This window comes from Nerophis ophidion, linkage group LG11 (assembly GCF_033978795.1).
Source record: "Nerophis ophidion isolate RoL-2023_Sa linkage group LG11, RoL_Noph_v1.0, whole genome shotgun sequence".
Classification (NCBI taxonomy): domain Eukaryota; kingdom Metazoa; phylum Chordata; class Actinopteri; order Syngnathiformes; family Syngnathidae; genus Nerophis; species Nerophis ophidion.
Genome location: NC_084621.1, coordinates 60,362,783 through 60,384,262, shown reverse-complemented (window position 1 = coordinate 60,384,262; position 21,480 = coordinate 60,362,783). Strand labels below are relative to the sequence as shown.

The following is a 21,480-nucleotide window of genomic DNA, read 5'->3' as shown; positions in this document are numbered from 1 at the left end:
CTATTTAATAATGATTAATGACACGATTATTCATCAATTTTTCAAACATGAGCATTGTACCATCAATATGTCTTGTCATTCTTTTGTTTCATGGGATGTATTTCACATGCAGGATTGTGGTTTGTGTTTTAGAAATTTGAACAAAAACAGAATATTGTCAAGGTTCTAGCGATTTTTGTTAAAGAAAAACCCCAAAATCTGATTACTGAAATGCCTTCCCTCAGGTCCTCATATATTACCCTGTTCTCATAACATTTTTAACATGAGAAAAAGAGAACGGGAGAAGGACAGAGAGCCTTTATATGTTTACTTGGGGCCAGAGGTGTTGGCAGACTGTTTCATGTGAAAACAGAGAGGAACTTCAACTTATGGTTCTCTGAGCCAAACTCCTCGCAGACACTAAAAAAGAAGCCCGAGAGTAAGGTGTCCAGATAGTTAAGCCCAACAATAAACAAGAAACAAGTATGGAAAGAATCAAACTACAGACCGTCCTGACTTGAGAGCAATTACCGTATGCTATGATATTGAGGTGTGTTTCATGAGCACCAGATACTTTGTTACTGACAAACAACATGATGTCAGCCTCCAGTCTCAGCCTAATGATCAGTTTGAGCATTATTTTTCATCAGAAACCGTCGGTGTTGCAGTTCTCTGTTTAGCGGTATATTAGAAGTACAAGCACTGTAAACAATATACAGCAGCAAAAATAAATTAATTTACCAACCAGACGACATATTGTGTCTCTAAGCATGCACTATTGCACAAAATATGTCAATGAAACGAATCCTTACTAATGTAAAAAGTATGCATTGATCGTAAATGGCAGTGTGTGAGTTATTGGACTGAAATGTTTTCTTAGTTTTACCACTGTCATCATAAAATATATTTATAACTTAACACTCATTGTTGGGTCAGTGGATATCACTGGGCTGACATTCCCAAAAGGTAATCAAGTGCTAATAACAACTATTAGCACTTGACAAGAAGAAAGCTGTTTTGTGCTCAAAGTTTCCGAACAGGAACGTAGCATTTTGTCTGTTATCGTGAGCTTTTTAAACACTGGCTCTGAACTCACTACAGGAGCAGCTGCTTGTTATTACGCCAGAGTTTTACTGTGTGATCTTATCTCATTGTGGATTGCCTGGATAAAGGAAAACAAGAACTGTAAGAGAATGTAGCTTGTACACTTTCCGTTTTTTGTCAAAATGCCTCAGGCATGTGTGCAGAGTGGAGGGATATCCTTTTCATAAATTTAGCTGACTGCTTGATGCCAGATGAGCTTGTTTAAAAAGCAAAATGAGTTGGTTAAAATGCCACTATGGACTTATTTCATTGATAGACAAGCAGTAGCCTACATGTTCAATACAATTCAATGTTACGAACTTGCAAATCCAGATTTACTAAACCGGAATCACCTTGTAACCAAAGTCAAAATGTTAAATGTAACAATAGGCATATTGGTGTTTTATTTGCCTTTGAAGTGATCTGTTGTAGTATCCGTGCACCGTGTTGCTTTTTTATTAAGGGACCTTTCCCTATATTCCACTCTGTTTTAACATCTTTGGGAGCAAAAGTCGTGCTGCTTGTGAAATAATTTGATTCTCCGTAAGTGAAAGCAGAAGCGCCTCTGACAAATCTCCTTGCTTTAGACCGTTTACATTGATGTCAAAACCGGGATTGCATAATGGCAACCAGAGATCGAGGATTTCATTATGAGCACCAAGGAAGATGGATGAAGCCAACAGGAAGAGTAAGCCCTGCCTTCGACGACACTCAGAAGATGACCCGCAAGCTGAGCGATTGCTACCACCGCTGAAGCCTCAAAGAGGCAGCAAGACAACCACACCAACAAAAGCACCACGTGGAGACAACCAGCACTCTAGATGATTCCTGCCAGTAAGGGCTCCCTAAGGAGACGACAAGCAACTTCCAACATCAAGATCAACATATGGAGAGTGGCAGGCTTATTGACTTTTCTGCCGCAGCATACGCGATGCCGGCAAGGGACATTGACACTTCCTCATCCAACAAGGTAAACACAGAGTTAGAGGACGTGTCTACCATGGACTACTACGGTCTGCTGTGGTACCGACTGTGAGAGGTGTGCAAAAGTAGCATGACAGACCCTCGATGAGGGCGTATGATACCCACTGCAGACAAAAGGACGTTGCCGCTGGTGCACTTGTGTGGGTCTAATGCCCATAGAGGAAGAAAAGCCTGACACTAAAGCTGATGAGTAGGACTGTGCGCCATCCTCGAACAACTGTCAGATGTAGTGTACCAGGTGGCGGTCCTCAACCAAGATCGGCTGGCCTTGTATCAGTTTTTTAGCAGCTAAGGAATGGCTAGGTCACTGATGGTATAGGATTCACACAGCTGGCTTTTGTGCAGATGGTGTGGGTTGATCAGAATTTTCTCTGTGAATTATTGTCAGTTTCTACAGTGTGTGCCCTGTGATTGACTGGCCTTCAACACAGGGTGTAGTCTGCTTTTACTACACAGTCAGGTTGGATAGACTCTAGTATTTCTGTGACCCTGAACCTGAAGCCGTAAAAAATGGATGGTTTCGATATGTGCGTTAAAACATATGTTGTAATGCTAGTCTTATCCACAAGCCCAACACCAATGTCTGTGGGTGTTGATCCACTGGAAATATTTGTAGAAATGGTCACACAGAGAGCTGCTTAATGTACAGTCAAATATGTCTGAATGCAGCCAACTCTCCATACAGTCACCAGACTTAGGTTTTACCTACAGTATATTCCCATCATGTATTCATTCATTCCAATTAATCAACTGTGCAGGTTTTTGGGATGCAGGTTGCTGAGGGGAGTTATGAGCCATGTACCATGAACCTCAGTCAAATTACTACAAAAACGCCAAAATATTAATTGTTGGCATTAATTGGTAGCACCGGCAGCTCCCTTTCTCATTCAAACAGTCTTTTAGTAGTTGAGTTTTGAAGCCTGCGGGTATTTCCACTGCACAGCATAAACCAACAAAATGACCAGTTGCTTTTGGCTTCTTTACTCTGCCTAGGGGCATTTATTCATCACAGCTTTACAAACCTTTACAAACCACACTTTCAAATTTAGCAGACATTGCAATTGTCCCACCTAGCCCAGGACATACCGGAACAACCAGATGACGAGTTGCATGATTTTTGAAACATTCAGAATGAAAACTGTTGTGCGAGTATAAAATGCTGCATGTGCTTGACCACTGTCTGAACCTCAGCTTTGTGTGTGTGTGTGTGTGTGTGTGTGTGTGTGTGTGTGTGTGTGTGTGTGTGTGTGTGTGTGTGTATGTGTGTGTGTTCAACTGGCTGTCCAGATTGAAGTGGATCCTGGGATATCACTGACTGTGTTCCTTGGAATGAAGAAACATGTAGAGGCACTGAAATGTCTGCCATTGTGTTTCCCTCTCGTGGACATTGTGATTGACAGGAACACCACCTCTGCTTCACCTAGGTCGACAGTGGCACGCAGAGGTGCACCCATGTGGAAAAAAACAGCATGGAAATAGTTTGGAGGAACATGGCAGCTCTGGCCTTTGTCGTGAACTCCTGCCATCCACTGCTCTGCATGTCATGGCTGAGTGGCATCGAGCAAGCCGAAGCTTCCATGTCAGCCAAACCCCAAGCCTAGAGAGTAGGTCAGAACTGTTCTACTCCGCTTGGAGGCAAAGAATGGAAAAAATAGGGCTTGTTTTCCCTTTCGCATTGCCAGGCCTTTTAGGAAATGGACACTCCTGCTGTGCAACATCAAGTCTGGTTGGCTTTCTGGAGAAGTCTGAGACAGACCATATCCTCATCAGATCATGTATAAGACCTATTTTGGGACCCAGTAGATTAATCAGTCTTTTCCAAGATGTTTTAGCACCCTTAAGCAGTGAATATTCATTTAAATAAACAGAGTGATTACACTTGACGCTGTTGGCCTGCAGAGGAACAAAATTTGACTAAAGCTGACATGTGGTTTTGCGTGTCCTTGATACAATCGGTGCAATTCCTTCACAGACCCAGGCGTGTGTGTGACAAATGACTCTCGATGACTCATGTATCAACTTCAAATGCATCTGAACACGAAAGCCATGCAGCACCCATGACATCTCAATAATCACACTGCCCTCTAAACTTTTGAAATTCTTCCAACAACCTCTTGCCTTCATGATATAAGGCACTGCCAGAACCAGAGTGGGAGATAACGATGATAATACATTGAAATCCCAGGAACACAGGCATTCAGTGGGATCTGATGACCTCATTATTTCTCATTAGTTTCCAGGAGGCACCTCGATGAAGCCTTTAAAGGTGGTCCAAAGGTTAATCCTGCTGGGAGAATGAACCCGCTCCCCTGTATCTGTTTCTGGAGCTGCTGAACAATCGGCTGACTTGGCCGGGTGATTTGCTGGTGGTCAATCTGGGAGCTTCTCCAGTGTCATCGTTGGCTTACACTGTCCAAGATAGCCTTTTGCCTGATAACTGGGCAGCGGGATGAATGTCCGCCGTAATGATCCTTTCCCTTCTCATTCCATTCCCTGATGACCTCTGACCCTCCAGCTTTACCTCCCTGCATTCTAACTCCCATGGAGCTGCATTGATGTGCCATTCACCTCATCCATCTCACACAGGGTCATCTTCACTTATCTTGTATTTAAAAACAATCATCCCAATCTTTTTTTCTCTCTTGCATGGCTGAACCAAATGAACTGGAAAACAATGTTTGAGTGCGATATTGTTTAATCTTGTTAACGACCGGTCCTCCTGTATTTACCGTCGATAACTGAGGATTGCACAACAGACTGTGAGTGCTGGAGAGTACTGCCAGATGTTCTCCCCTTCATTATTATTTTTTTTTTTTGGGGGGGTTTTGGGAGCTGAATGTCTTTAAGGTGATGACAGGCCAGTGAGGTGCGAAAAGTAAAACGCAGTGTTGTGCTTTCTAATTTTCTTTGTGATTTATTAGCTTCCCAAATGGCCTCTGAATTGTGCTGATTTAGTTTAATTCAGACAAAATTTGAAGAGCAGCAGAGAAAAATACATTGGAGTTGGCATTTAGTGTGATACAAAATATTGCCTACTGTACTTTGTGGTCAAGATTTTGCATATGTTAAAAAACAAGTTGATATATAGCCTTTACTCTATGAAATAACCATATTTATGGAATTATTTAGAATCCTATTATTTAGTCCTACCATTGTTGGTATATTAACTAAACAAAAAGTGAATCACTTAGTAATGTTTCTCTTTGTGTCTCGTGGCTTCATCATGTGGTTGCTCAATCAAAAGCCGTATCTGATTACTAATTTGTGTTTGTGCATGTGTGTGTTTAGACTGATCAAGAAATCATGCGACCAGAGTGAGTGGGCTGAGGCTACACTTTAGGGTTCAAAGTAATGTGGGGAGGAACCCCCTCGTTTTGAAGGAATGCCGAGGAGGAGGCCTGATGGTTAGCTGGAGATGGTGTATATAAGGGATGTGACTGTGAGAGCCTTCTCTTCTCTGGGCTTGTAAGAGTCATAGATAAAAGAATGGCCCTCTGTTTCTGCCACTCTCACCCATGTAGAACATCACCGGAGCAATGTTTCACCCCAATAATAACTTAATGCACCTGCTTTCAAGACATATTCATTCAACCAGATTGTTTCTTACCCGAAAAGCTTAATGCATGTTGAATAGTGGCACTGCCAATTATACGCTTTGTCTGGGCCAAGCAGTACCATCCAGTTCAGTGCAGCACAGAATCATTAAGGCTGCCATTGTCAAAAGTTTAACCTCAATTGTGTCGTATCCTATGGGTGGAGCTACGCACATTGCAATCCATTGATCAGTTCTCAAATAATTATTGTTTTAGTCTAACATAGTATCATTTTAAGAACAAATGATGTGCCAAAGAAATATTTACAATGGTTTATGATAAAACCACAAGAGGTTTATTGTTTGCAGATGACACTATCAAGCATCGTGTTGTGATCATCTTATGCCATCTGGCCTGCATACATTACAGACCTTAAAAAACAAAAACAAATCAGGGTATATTTTTCTATATTGTGCCGGTTAGTAAAACATTGGATATGTTGTTCTCCCTGTGGAAGAAAATAGTGATCTTGTGGGGTGTCATAGTACGGAGTCCTGGGAGGCACCTCCTAATCACAAGGGTCGGTGTAGTTGTTGCAATTTTGCCTTGCCTGGTGTGCTATTTGCAGATAAAGAGCTTCCTGACAAATTGACTTGCATGCTGTTATAATCATGGCAGAGTGTTCCACAAATAACATATGACCAACTGTGATGTTCTGTTTGCTGACTAAATCATCATCAATGAATCAAGAGTATGTTTTGTCCCACCTCCTGTCATATCCAATTTTCTTCCCTGTCTTTTATGTGCTTTTAAACATTCATACCCCTAAAGGGTTTTGATGTTCTTAGTGTTGAATACCGTGAGTTAAGCTTGAATTTTCTTTTAAGCTTTGTTTAAAATCGAACCAGTTATGTTTTTTTAGTTTTGATTATGAAATGTTGGGGGAACCTGTACTAATAGAAACTGTTTCTGCATTGAAACACTTTGACAAGTTTCCATTTAGTTCTCAATCAAGATTGTACAGTACCAAACGGTAGAGTTAGGTCACACATGCATGGGCACACTTCAAACCGAACACTTTGACAACTTTCCCTTTAATTCTCAATCAAGATTGTACAGTACCAAATGGTAGAGTTAGGTCACACATGCATGGGCACATTTCAAACCGAAAGTCCAGCATGTTTGGCAAGAGTGAGGGCTCAACAAAAATTGTAACATAAATAAATATTGCAAGTTATAATTAGGTCAGGGCTTCACGGTGGCAGAGGGGTTAGTGCGTCTGCCTCACAATACGAAGTTCCTGCAGTCCTGGGTTCAAATCCAGGCTCGGGATCTTTCTGTGTGGAGTTTGCATGTTCTCCCCGTGAATGCGTGGGTTCCCTCCGGGTACTCCGGCTTCCTCCCACTTCCAAAGACATGCACCTGGGGATAGGTTGATTGGCAACACTAAATTGGCCCTAGTGTGTGAATGTGAGTGTGAATGTTGTCTGTCTATCTGTGTTGGCCCTGCGATGAGGTGGTGACTTGTCCAGGGTGTACCCCGCCTTCCACCCGATTGTAGCTGAGATAGGCGCCAGCACCCCCCGCGACCCCGAAAGGGAATAAGCGGTAGAAAATGGATGGATGGATGGATAATTAGGTCAATCAAATATAATATGAAGTTATTAATGACCATTGCTTCATTCCACAAATAAAATAATCAGAATGGGTCAAAAGAATAATAATAATCCTGCACAGAGTCAGAGAAATTGCAGTGATACATCAATGTAGAAAACAAATGCTCAGTGTGAGTTCATGCTAGCTGGGGTCAAGAGAGTGAAGGGAGATTGCACCCAAGTCCCGAACAGTACACATGGTTTAGTGTGAGTATGCCTTTAGTCCACTAGTTTCTGTTTGATCACAGGAAAGAAATAGGAGAAACACAAAACACGTCTTTGCACAATCAAGTCTTGTCTTTTGTTGTCTTTTGTCCCGTGGGTCATGTACCTCTTCTTAAGTGGTAGGTGACACTGGCGTGTTGGAGTAATGTAATATTATTTACGGCGCTACCCCAGCTACACAATGTAAATCACACATCCTTCAGAGAAAATGCAAGCCAGATCAACAGATTAAAAATTTAACTGTATCGCTTAGTCGGGACGTAACTTTGGGATCAATCAAGCGTCAGATGTATTACAACTCCGATGTAGGTCAGGGTGACATGTTGTACATCATTTCTGCTATCGGTAAACTATTAGTTTGCACTCTTAAAAGAATAAACATTTCACAATGCATTGGTGGGAAATGATTCACAGGGCATTTTTTTTTTTTTTTTTTTTTTTGCGGCTTAGACTGTATAATCCTTTCTCGACCCCCCTCCCCAAACCCCAAACCTCAAAGCTCTCGATCAACTCCAGATGAGAGGGTTTATCGGATGGACCCTGATGTGTCTTCTTCTTTCTCCAGGATGCAGGATAGAGAACTGTGAGTCCTGCTTCAGTAAAGACTTCTGCACCAAATGCAAGTTAGGTTTTTACCTACACAAAGGGCGATGCTTTGACAAGTGCCCCGAGGGCTTTGCCCCGCTGGAGGACACCATGGAGTGTGGAGGTAACGATACACATATGCACAACACAGAAATGTTCACAGAGAAGTGTTACAGTCGCCCCATGTTTGCTTGTTCCAAGATTCGTTCAATAATTATTATTAATAAATCAAACGTTTTCTTAGTTAGAGCATAAAAAAATGTTTACGACTTTCTAAATATGTTTTAACGTTATTATAGCCATCTAAACATAAATAAATAAATGATAAATGGGTTGTACTTGTATAGCGCTTTTCTACCTTCAAAGTACTCAAAGCGCTTTGACACTACTTCCACATTTACCCAATCACACACTGATGAAGGGAGCTGCCATGCAAGGCGCTAACCAGCACCCATCAGGAGCAAGGGTGAAGTGTCTTGCTCAAAACACAACAGACGTGACGAGGTTGGTACTAGGTGGGGATTGAAACAGGGACCCTCGGGTTGCACACGGCCACTCTTCCACTGCGCCACGCCGTCCCTAAACATGAAATAACTATATGAAATAACCACGTTTTCACTCAATATAGCAGCCTTTAGTTTGTTATACTATAGATTACAGTGGTCACCTCCAAGCGTCTTTTCTGTGGTTGTCACTCGGCAACTACAATACGGCCATGACTTGAAAATACTTTGTCACATCCTGGGTAATTCCTCTAAATTAGAACCGGGCTTTCATTTGCTGAAACCATGGGCGTAAGTTCTGCAAAAAGTTGGTCAACTTGACAGTCACAGCTACGACAATTAGCCGTGTTAGCATGTTGTATTAGAATTGCATGTCTCTGCGGTCATTCCACATCGTAAACATCAAAGCTGTGTTATTGATGTCGAAAAGTTTAGTTCAGGACAGCTTGCCCGGGCAGCTGCTGATAGCTATTAGTAGTTTTGTTAGCAATAATGAGTCTGGTCCGTCTTGTTTCGTCAAAGGCTCACTAAGGTGGACCTGTCTTATTGATAAGGAAGAGGTTGAAGATAAAGTGCAACAAAGAGTTATTTTGCCAAAAGTTGGTCAACTTGATTGTCAGGGTGAAGATAGCTACAGCATTATTTGTTGTTAGCCGTGTTGACCCTCAACCCGGGAACGAAAGTAATGCTTGGTAAAAATATTTATCGATCGCTACAGCATAATAAAAAATATGACAAATAAGACACATATTTAAGCCCAAAATATGTGTAAGAACTGCTCAGTGGCCTTGTGGTTATAGTGTCCGCCCTGAGACTTGAAGGTCGTGAGTCATACCAAAGACTATAAAAATGGTCCTATTGCCTCCCTGCTTGGCACTCAACATCAAGGGTTGGAATTGGGGGTTGAATCACCAAGTGATTGACGAGCGCGGCCACCGCTGCTGCTCACTGCTCCCCTCACCTCCCAGGGGGTGAATGAACATGGGTATGGGTCAAATGCAGAGGATAATATCAGCACACCTATTGTGTGTGTGACTATCAATGGTACTTTAACTTTAACTATACTGGGGCGGTATAGCTCGGTTGGTAGAGTGGCCGTGCCAGCAACTTGAGGGGTTGCAGGTTCGGTTCCCGCTTCCGCCATCCTGGTCACTGCCGTTGTGTCCTTGAGCAAGACACTTTACCCACCTGCTCCCAGTGCCCCCCCCACAACATAGATATTCCATCCATCCATCCATCCATCTTCTTCCGCTTATCCGAGGTCGGGTCGCGGGGGCAGCAGCCTAAGCAGGGAAGCTCAGACTTCCCTCCCCCCAGCCACTTCGCCTAGCTCTTCCCGGGGGATCCCGAGGCGTTCCCAGGCCAGCCGGGAGACATAGTCTTCCCAACGTGTCCTGGGTCTTCCCTATGGCCTCCTACCGGTTGGACGTGCCCTAAACACCTCCATCGGGAGGCGTTCGGGTGGCATCCTGACCAGATGCCCGAACCACCTCATCTGGCTCCTCTCGATGTGGAGGAGCAGCGGCTTTACTTTGAGTTCCTCCCGGATGACAGAGCTTCTCACCCTATCTCTAAGGGAGAGCCCCGCCACCCGGCGGAGGAAACTCATTTTGGCCGCTTGTACCCGTGATCTTATCCTTTCGGTCATTACCCAAAGCTCATGACCATAGGTGAGGATGGGAACGTAGATCGACCGGTAAATTGAGAGCTTTGCCTTCCGGCTCAGCTCCTTCTTCACCACAACAGATCGGTACAACGTCCGCATTACTGAAGACGCCGCACCGATCCGCCTGTCGATCTCACGATCCACTCTTCCCCCACTCGTGAACAAGACTCCTAGGTACTTGAACTCCTCCACTTGATATTGGGTTGATATCTCCACATAGATATTGGGTTTCACTATGTAAAGCGCTTTGAGTCACTAGAGAAAAGCGCTATATACATATAATTCACTTCACTTTAACATAACTTTATTATGCTGTATAAGAAGTTTTCTTCCGAAAAACTGCGATGTTGTGATACCGCACTATTTGAAGCGCCATGGAGCGAGGGGCGACTGTAAATCACGTTTACACATTTCTTTATGTCCTTCTCACACATTCTAAAAATCAAACAGACCCCAGACAAGAAGTGTATGGTATCCTAGTAAAGTCCCTTCACCTTGTATTAAAGCTTGACCTGGGGTCTGTTGGTTGCCTCCATATGAGCGTCCGCTGTGGTTTCACTGCACATCACTGTGACACTGTGTGTCCACAGAAGGCTGCGAGGTGGGCCAGTGGAGCGAATGGGGAGCCTGCACTAGAAGAAACAAAACCTGCGGCTATAAGTGGGGTCTGGAGACCCGGACGCGGCACATTGTAAAGAAACCACCCAAGGACACAATACTGTGTCCCACTATTGCGGAGTCCAGGATGTGCAAAATGGCCATGAGGCACTGCAGAAGAGGTATGGATGTCACAATGCAAAACTGAAACGCTTTGTACAAACAGTTTGTTGGTGTTGATTTAATAATCTAGAAAGTATGTACACTTTGAAGGTAAAAAAAAATAGCTCTCTTCCAATCCCACTGACCTTTCTCAGTTCCACCTGTCTCATGTAACCGCTGCACGCCAGCCTTGTTTTTTCTTCGTCTGAGTTTTTGTGGGTCACTGTGGCGTTTCCATGCATGAAATATCACTTATTTTCCATCGTGGGTTTGTTCAAGGCACTTCTTTTTCTGAGGTATATACCCCTCATTCCCTGAACCCCCCCCCAGCCCCCACCTCCCTTCTTAAGGAACGGTCTGCAGGTTACCTCAATGGTCGTTTCTGTTTCCTCCTGTCACTTTGAGAGATATTTGTGGTGGGCAAAGTATGTCATTAAATGAGGAGTCAAATCTGGAATTTCTTTCTGCGTGAATAAAGGAAATATTTTTGTCCAGAAACTAAGCCGTTTTTTAGACGGCTCAACACGTCATTTGGGTTGATGGCCTCCGTTTGCAGAGCTTTAAAAATAAACCTCAGTCTTTAATGTAGTCTCTTGTAAACTTTGCACTGGTGTAGCCCGAGTATACATATTTGATTCCTCAAGTAAGGAGGCAATTAGAGTGGCAGATATTGTTTAGGCTGTCAAGTAAGAAAACAGAGTCAAACAGAAATAGGAAAGTGCATATGGACGTTGAATGGAAGCATTATTAAGTGAAGTGTTGAAAGAGTTAACAAACTTCAATAAACTCGGTTGGTTTCTCATATTTCAAGGATACAGAAGCTGCTACTGCTGCTCTCTAGATTGGAAACTGTGATTCCACTCCACATTTATTTCATGAAGCCTGTGCTGTTTGTCGGGGAAAAGACTCCCCAAATCCCATACGCCTCCTTGTGCTTTCATGACCTTTTAAAGTGACTTTACTACCATCTTTAATTGGAATCTGGGTTTGTATGCATGGTTACTGCAGTCAACTATCTCTAGCATAAATACACTGAAAGGTTATTGTGAAGTTTGAATGGCAGAACTACTTTAGTTGGTACTTAGAGACTCCTTGTGTTCATCTCCCGCAAAGCTACTGTTCTCCACTAATGTGGTCACTGTAAATCTCTCAGTACAATTCCTTTCTGAGCAACATCTCTGTTGTGTGGGTTTAAAGCTGCATGTGAGAGTCACTGTATATACATCTTAGCAGTTTCTAGAGTTGTGACATGCTTTAACAGAGGTACAGTTTAAACTTTGGCATCTGTTATTAATATCCCTCACCGCTTAGCAGTTTGGGAAAAATCTTCACTTGGCAAACGTGGGTGAAATGCAACACACTTTCGTTTGAATGAATACCATGTAAAACGTTTAGGTTGCTAAAATTGAGCGAGATGAATAAGACAGGCAAAAAAGCAACACTTACTTAAAATTGCAATCGCTCAGTAAGACATACGGTAGGTCGTTGCACTTGATGAGAGGCCATCTTCTGAGTATTGCTGTAGACCAGGGGTTCCTCAAACTATGGATCCAACCAGCCAGCGTCCACAATGTGGTCAGCAGTGTTGCAACCCTACAAGCCGGTTTCGCAGGTTTCCCGGCTCTTCAGGGTATTTTAAAATCGGGCCGTATTATATATATATATATATATATATATATATATATATATATATATATATATATATATATATAGTGTGTGAATGTTGTCTGTCTATCTGTGTTGGCCCTGCGATGAGGTGGCGACTTGTCCAGGGTGTACCCCGCCTTCCGCCCGATTGTAGCTGAGATAGGCGCCAGCGCCCCCGCGACCCCAAAAAGGGAATAAGCGGTAGAAAATGGATGGATATACACACACACACACAAACACAAAGGCTATATCATCCCTATAAGCCAGTTTCGCAGGTTACCCTCTATATATTTATATATACAGTATATACAGTATATATATATGCATATATATATCTATATATATATAGATATATATACTGTATATATATATATATATATATATATATATATATACGGTCGTAAAAAAAAAAGGAACCAGTATTTTTCAGCACCGTTTTTTGATACATTAGTACTGCGGTACTTTATTAGTACCAGTGTATATATAGTATATATATATATATATATATATATATATATATATATATATATATATATATATATATATATATATAACATATATATGTATATATATATGTATATATATATATATATATATATATATATATATACATATATATGTATATATGTATATATATATATATATATATATATATGTATATATATATATATATATATATATATATATATGTATATATATATATATATATATACATATATATGTATATATATATATGCATATATATATGTATATATGTATATATATACATATATATATATATACATGTATATACATATATATATATATATATATATACATATAGAAACATATATATATATATATATACACAGGTGCTGGTCATATTATCAGAATATCATGAAAAAGTTGATTTATTTCATTAATTCCATTTAGAAAGTCAAACTTGTAGAATGTATACATTTGTTCCAAACAGACTGATACATTTCAAGTGTTTTTTGCCAAAAAGGAGATGATTATAGCTGACAACCAATGAAATTCCTAAATTCAACATCTCAGAAAATTTGAATATGGTGAAAAGGTCAGATATTGAAGACACCTGGTGCCACACTCTAATTAGCTAACTAACCCAAAACACCTGGAAAAGCCTTTAAATGGTCTCTTGTTTTGATTTTGTATGACACACAATCATGGGGAAGACTGCTGACTTGACAACTGTCCAAAAAATGATCATTGATACTTTAAAGAAGGAGGGCAAGACACAAAAGGTCATTGCCAAAGAAGTTGGATGTTCCCAGAGCTCTGTGTCCAAGCACATTAACAGAGAGGCGAAGGGAAGACAAAGATGTGGGAGAAAAAAGTGTACAAGCAAGAGGGATAACCGCGCCCTGGAAAGGATTGTCAAACAAAACCGATTCAAAAATGGGGTGGAGATCCACAAAGAGTGGACTGCAGCTGGAGTCAGTGCTTCAAGAACCACCACGCACCGACGTATGCAAGATATGGGCTTCAGCTGTCGCATTCCTTGTGTGAAGCCACTCTTGAATAAGAGACAACGTCAAAAGCGTCTCGCCTGGGCTCAAGACAAAAAGGACTGGACTGCTGCTGAGTGGTCCAAAGTTATGTTTTCAGATGAAAGTAAATTTTGTATCTCCTTTGGAAATCAAGGTCCCAGAGTCTGGAGGAAGACAGGAGAGGCACAGAATCCACGTTGCCTGATGTCCAGTGTCAAATTTCCACAATCGGTAATGGTCTGGGGTGCCATTTCATCTGCTGGTGTTGGTCCACTGTGTTTCCTGAGGACTAGGGTCAATGCAGCAGTCTACTAGGAAGTTTTAGAACATTTGATGCTGCCTGCCGCAGACCAATGTTTAATGAAGGTGAAGATTTCATTTTTCAACATGACTTGGCACCTGCACACAGTGCCAAATCTACCAGTACCTGGTTTAAGGACCATGGTATCCCTGTTCTTGATTGGCCTGCAAACTCACCTGACCTTAACCCCATAGAAAACCTATGGGATATTGTGAAGCGGAAGATGCGAGATGCCAGACCCAACAATGCTGAAGAGCTGAAGGCCACTATTAAAGCAAGCTGGGCTCTCATAACACCTGAGGAGTGCAACAGACTGGTGGACTCCATGCCACGCCGTATTGCTGCAGCAATTCAGGCAAAAGGAGCTGCAACTAAGTATTGATTGCCGTACATGCTGAAACTTTCCATGTTCATCCCTTTCAGTTGGCCCACATTTCTAAAAAATATTTTTTGGTACTAGTCGTAACTAATATTCTAATTTTCTGAGATACTGAATTTGGGATTTTCAGTAATTGTCAGTACTAATCATCAAAATTTTAAGAAATAAACATTTCAGATATAGCACTATGTGTGTAATGAATTGATATAATATGTAAGTTTCACGTTCTGAATATAATTACTGAAATAAATCAACTTTTTCATGATATTCTAATAATATGAACAGCACCTGTATATATATGTAAGACAAACAGGCAGACAAGAATATATATATTTATATATATATATATATATATATATATATGAATAGTGAATGAAATAGTCTTATCAGTATGTGTATATATACATGTATATATATATATATTTATATATATATATATATATATATATATATATATATATATATATATATATATATATATATATATATGTGTACACATACTGATAAGACTATTATAAAAAGTGTACAATTGAAATACATGTTCTATAGCGAGGGAATGCAGAAAATGATCTGAAAATGAAAATGTTCACCTCTGTCACTCCTTGGACACTAGACTCAAACATGTTGCTTAAGCACAGGATTATATAACTGTGGCCCATATGCATTCTGTGGATTAAACTGGGGCATGAATTAAAACAAAGCAGAAGAAGGGTGTATATATTATTTATGAGATTGCTTATCGGATTGCCCAAGCTTGCATTTTCTAAGCAGCTGAATTACACTGGACAGTATTGATGGATCCCTGTTTTTAAGCAAGACGCGCAAGAACGATGCACCTGATCATATTTTCTCCTGTCTCTGGAATGATCTAATCCCTCTGAGAAACAACACACCGGCGAGGAAACTAAAGCCGATATAATGCATGAGGCGACTCGTTTTTACAGCAAACACTGAGAGTAAACCGTGTCTGATGTCTTCCATACACTGTAAGTTGCAGATCAGTGTAAACAAAATACATCACTCGCACTTCTGGGATCCATTTGCTGTTCTCAGCTGGTGTTGCCACAATAACTGGGTCTCGGTACTTTAAAGAAAAGGGGTTTGTCCTTTTGTGGAGGATGAATGAAATATGTGGTATCGTCACATCTTGCTTTCATCCGACAGTCAAGCTATGTTCAAGTAAACTTTTGAAGTTTGGCAAAACAGTGTTTGGGAATTTATTGTGTTTCCACCAGCTCTTTTTTTATACTATTTAACGGATATCTAGCATATATTCAGTCATGATTGCAACATTCGACCTGTAGGACAATACACACCTATTTTTGTTATTCTGCTTTCCAGGACCATTTAGTTAGGTCATGTGGCGCATTAGAGTGTTGAGATACCTCGAGGGGTGCTTCTTAAGGCACTTTATTAATAGCTGCTTTATACGATTCATATTGACGGACTGCCCCTTACACTCGGACTGTGTTGCGTGCAAATGAGAAAGAGAAGAGGAAAGGTGAGATGAGTGATAGCGCTCCTCGTCCATATTGATGCCATTAGGAAGCTCCCTGGAGAGATTTATCAACAATCACTGTCATCAGATTCGCTGCGTTCTTAACATTAATGTCTGGCAAATTCCATTTCACTTTTTGCTTTGGACCAGCTAATTCATTTTAAACGGGGGGCCACATGGAGAAAAATCTACTCCATAGTCCCAATTGTGGGATCGGATCAGGGCCGATATTTGCCCTTTTTAACTAATCGGTGAGCGACTGATGAGTTGCCGTGCCCAGCCATCTTTATCTGAGCTCTGTCCCAGTTTTTACATGGCTAAAGATTGTACTCACGTAAATGATTCATTTAAAAGGTTATGCACGCACTGGGAGACACAATTACAATTCCCATATTCCTTGAAAGAATATGGAACACAGCAGAAGTTGCATGGAATCCAGGAGGGTGCGTGTCTTTTTAAAAGGGAGCTAATAGTTTTGCTTATCTTTTGTTATTGTGCACCTGCCACTTTATTTTGTTACAAATGTATGTAGGATTCAATACCACAAATGTAATACACCAACTTCTTTACAAAAAATATTTTAATGTTTAATTTAATAAGATAAGCTTCATTAAATGTGTTTTCGTGTTTACTTTAGTGATTTTACATGTAAGTTATAAAATCTATTTTCAATGTGTGTCGTATTGGTAAACAATACAGAGCGAGGCACAGCACACGGCAGGCTAGCCGCGACGGGGCTAGGACAACATGCAAAAGCCAGAGCTGGAAGACCCTCCTGCTTCGTTAACAGCTCCCTTTGGGAACACTTTTGGCTGCGCGGTGCGATACAACAATGGAGGACGGAGGTTTGCCGACATTGTTGAGCAGCAGTAGGGTACACTTCTGCCAACACGTCAAACATGCTAACTCCTTTGAAGCGTCACCACCGCATTCAAGCAGCCTCTCCTCGGCGAGTCAGGCAGGGCTGAAGCAATAAATGTTTTTATAGCAGCAGTTTTAAGACCATCCATCCATTCATTTTCTACTGCTTTTCCCGTTTGGGGTCACAGGGGGTTGCTGTATTGCTTCAAAAGCTAGATTTTGACCCACTTCTATGGTGGAAGAACTATAAGCCCATATATCCTCTTACTGCCAAGTTCGTTTAAGTCGTGGACCCCGACTTAAACAAGTTGAAAAACTTATTGGGGTGTTTGCATTCAGTGGTCAGTTGTCCGGAATATGCACTGTACTGTGCAATCTACTAATAAAAGTCTCAATCAATCAAAAAAAGCACTTTATATGTAGAAAGGTTTTGTTAAGAAACCATTCTAAGCCTTATTTATTTTTTATTTTATTTATGCTGACCACATTAACCTTGGCAATTGACCCTGTGTGTATATGTATGTTATGCCATTGTTCACAAATTTGGTAAATAAATAACCAAAACATTTATATTTTGTTGTTCTCTTACTGTACCGAAAATGAACAGAACCGTGACCTCTAAACCGAGGTACGTACCGAACCAAAATTTTTGTGTACCGTTACACCCCTACTAAATCATCTTTAAATGGTGCTTTCTTTGCTGATTTCTGCCAATGCAATTGCTGAAAAACCAGGAACTTTGCGGTGGGACCTGTTTCAGTCTTTTTCATTAAGTTTAAATCACATGTCTGCATATACCACAATAATATCGTCCCGTGGCCTTAATACCGTGATTATATCGTACCTTGAGATTTGATATTGTTACATCTCTAGTATATTCTGTACTGGTATATATCCATCCACATTAATGTTTGTTATTGTTGTTGTGACTAATGGTCATGTGGAACTATTGAGTTATTTCTTATAGTTTCCCCCCTTTGGCTAAGCCATGCTAAAATATTATAAATGCCTCCAAATATAATGCATGTAATCAAACTTTAATCACAAAATATTGTTGAGCTCTTAAAGGCCTACTGAAATTAGATTTTGTTATTTAAACGGGGATAGCAGGTCCATTCTATGTGACATACTTGATCATTTCGCGATCTTGCCATATTTTTGCTGAAAGAATTTAGTAAAGAACATCGAAGATAAAGTTCTCAACTTTTGGTCGCTAATATAAAAGCCTTGCCTTTACCGGAAGTAGCAGACAATGTGCGCGTGGCGTCACTGGTTGTAGGGTTCCTCACATCCTCACATTGTTTATAATCATAGCCTCAAGCAGCAAGAGCTATCCGGACCGAGAAAGTGACGATTCTCCCATTAATTTGAGCGGGGATGAAAGATTTGTGGATGAGGAAAGTTAGACTGAAGCACAAAAAAAAAATAAAAAAATAAAATAAGCGACGGCTCCTGGCAGCAGCAGTGTGAGCATTTCAGATGTAATTAGACACATTTACTAGGATAATTCTGGAAGATCCCTTATCTGCTTAATGTTTTGATAGTGTTTTAGTGAGATTCTAAAGTCATACCTCAAAGTCGGATGGCTGCAGTGAACGCCAGTGTCTCTCAGAGAAGCCGAGGAGCCAAGATCACAGCTGCCTTTTTGAGCTGCAGGAGGAGGTATAATCAACTGATGTCTCCGGTAAGAGTCAACTTAATATCACAATTTTCCCATCCAAAAATTTGCTGGTTGACGTAGACAAACATGTTCGCTTGACCGCTCTGTGTTAAAAACTTCACAACAAACAAAGAAACAGAGGCTGTGCCTCGGTTGCTAAAGGCAGCTGCAATCCGCCGCTTTCCACCAACAGCATTCTAATTTGACGTCTCCATTATTAACTGAACAAATTGCAAAAGATTCAGCAACACAGATGTCCAAATTACTGTGTAATTCTGCAATGAAAAGAGACGACTTTTAGCCGCAAGTGGTGCTGGGCTAATATGTCCCCTCCCACCCGAGACGTCACAAACACACGTCATCATAAGCGTCATCATTCTGCGACGTTTTCAACAAGAAACTCTGCGGGAAATTTAAAATTGCAATTTAGTAAACTAAAAAGGCCGTATTGGCATGTGTTGCAATGTTAAGATTTCCTCATTGATATATAAACTATCAGACCGCGTGGTCGGTAGTTGTGGGTTTCAGTAGGCCTTTAAGTCTCTGACGGTGTGAGTCAATGTTGAACACTTTAAGAACAAAATATGTATATACAGAAGGATTATCATACAGTTTTGGTACTGCTATTGTCAGGCTTTCCCCTGACAGTTAGTCTATGTTTTAGTTTTTTCCTCTGCATTTGTGTGTTTCCTCTGTGTTTAGTATCTCCTGTCTTTAGTTCCTGTCTAGTGCTCTTATTTTGTCAGCTTCCTGTCTTGTTCCCTGAGTGCTGTGTTCCTCCTCAGCTGCAACTGATTGGCACCTGGCCACACCTGTTGCCAATCAGCCCGCTCCTATTTATACCTGCCTTGTCTTGTGTCAGTTGCTGGATGTATTGTATTGTCATTTGTATTGTCGTTGCCACATGTCACTCTTGTCGTGCTACCTGTCATGTCGGTTTGTTACAGCTACTACCTGTTGTGCTACACTCTGTCCTGGTTGTCGTAGCGGTAAGCTGTTTCTGTTAGCATTAGTTATTTCCAGTTTTTCTGTTTGCTATCCACTAGCTTCTATGCTAAAGTTCCTTTTTGTTTTCTAGCTTCCAGTGCTAGCTCCCTTAGTTTGTTATTCCGCCCTTTTTGTTTGTTCTTGTTTAGTTTTGATTAAATCATGTTTTCATATTCTATGCCTGCCTCTGTCTCTGCATCTTGGGGTTCGTCAACACCAAATAACTCTGACAGCTATGATAGTCATACTAAGAACGTGAAAGTCAAAAATTGAAGATTTGATCAAACGTTGCCAATATATTAGATACCTGTACTTCAGCATCGAACTCTTATGAGGGATTTAATTTCGCACATGTGTAACCAGAGAAACTCTTCTGCTGTGGCGCAAAAATGAGGCCAAGCGCGCACCGCATTCTATCATCTGTCATTTAATGCTGCCACCGCAAATGCATTCTGTCATACATTGCATGTGTGTTAATAGACATGATGATAAGTACCTCTTCAGGGAAGAAGATCAGCTCATTCCCTCAGCCGCTGTTTTCGTACGTATATAGAGTAGCAATGCAGAAGACAGTACAGGATAGTCTGTGAGACTTAAAATGCTCCTCCACGGGGCAACATAGAAAAACATCCCTAACCATGTTGATTTGCTCTGGACATGACAGAAAACGTTGTGGCTGTTTATTTAATTTAGTCCTTGCGCTAGTCTGGCACAAGGACTAAGGAGAATTCAAATCCAGACTCTGTAAAGATTTGTTTGACTGGTGGGATCCACGCCAGGTTCTGTCTGAAGCCGGTCTGGTCCTGGGGTGAATCTGCAGTCCTGCGGACACCCTCGTCCTTGCCGTCTGTGAACCATCTGTTATAAAATATCTACTCCTCTAAAACAATGCCCAGACCAAAGCAGATTGGACCAGATATGCTCAGAGAAACACCTTGACTTTAGGACCATTTGTTTGAAATAAAAAACATTCTGCACTGCACTGCAAAAACTGAAATCTGAGTAAGATTAAATATCTCAAATAAGGGTGATATATGCTTATTTTTTGTCTGATAAGATCCCTTATCCACCTAATGTTTTAATAGTGTTTTAGTAAGATTCTAAAGTCATACCTCAAAGTGGGATGGCTGCGGTGAACGCCAGTGTCTCTCAGAGAAGCCGAGGAGCCAAGATCACAGCTGCCTTTTTCAGCTGCAGGAGGAGGTATAATCCACTGATGTCTCTGGTAAGAGTCGACTTAATATCACAATCTTCCCATCCAAAAACTTGCTGGTTGACGTAGACAAACATGTTCGCTTGACCGCTATGTGTTAAAGCTTCACAACAAACGAAGAAACAGAGACTGTGCCTCGGTTGCTAGAGGCAGCTGCAATCCACCGCTTTCCACCAACAGCATTCTAATTTGACGTCTCCATTATTAATTGAACAAATTGCAGAAGATTCAGCAACACAGATGTCCAAATTACTGTGTAATTATGCAATGAAAAGAGACAACTTTTAGCCGCAAGTGGTGCTGGGCTAATATGTCCCCTCCCACCCGAGACGTCACAAACGCACGTCATCATAAGCGTCATCATTCTGCGGAGGAGGTATAATCCACTGATGTCTCCGGTAAGAGTCGACTTAATATCACAATTTTCCCATCCAAAAACTTGCTGGTTGAAACATGTTCGCTTGACCGCTCC

At 41.1% G+C, this 21,480-nt stretch overlaps 1 protein-coding gene across 1 annotated transcript in view; it reads left to right on the top strand.

Annotated features, from left to right (window-relative positions):
• Positions 1-21,480, top strand: part of rspo2 (R-spondin 2) — a 142,592-nt gene that overhangs the window by 69,055 nt on the left and 52,057 nt on the right. Inside the window, exons 4-5 of the mRNA XM_061914745.1 lie at positions 8,025-8,168; positions 10,804-10,992. Of these exons, the coding sequence (XP_061770729.1) occupies positions 8,025-8,168; positions 10,804-10,992 (333 nt within the window). The remainder of the gene's footprint in view (positions 1-8,024; positions 8,169-10,803; positions 10,993-21,480) is intronic.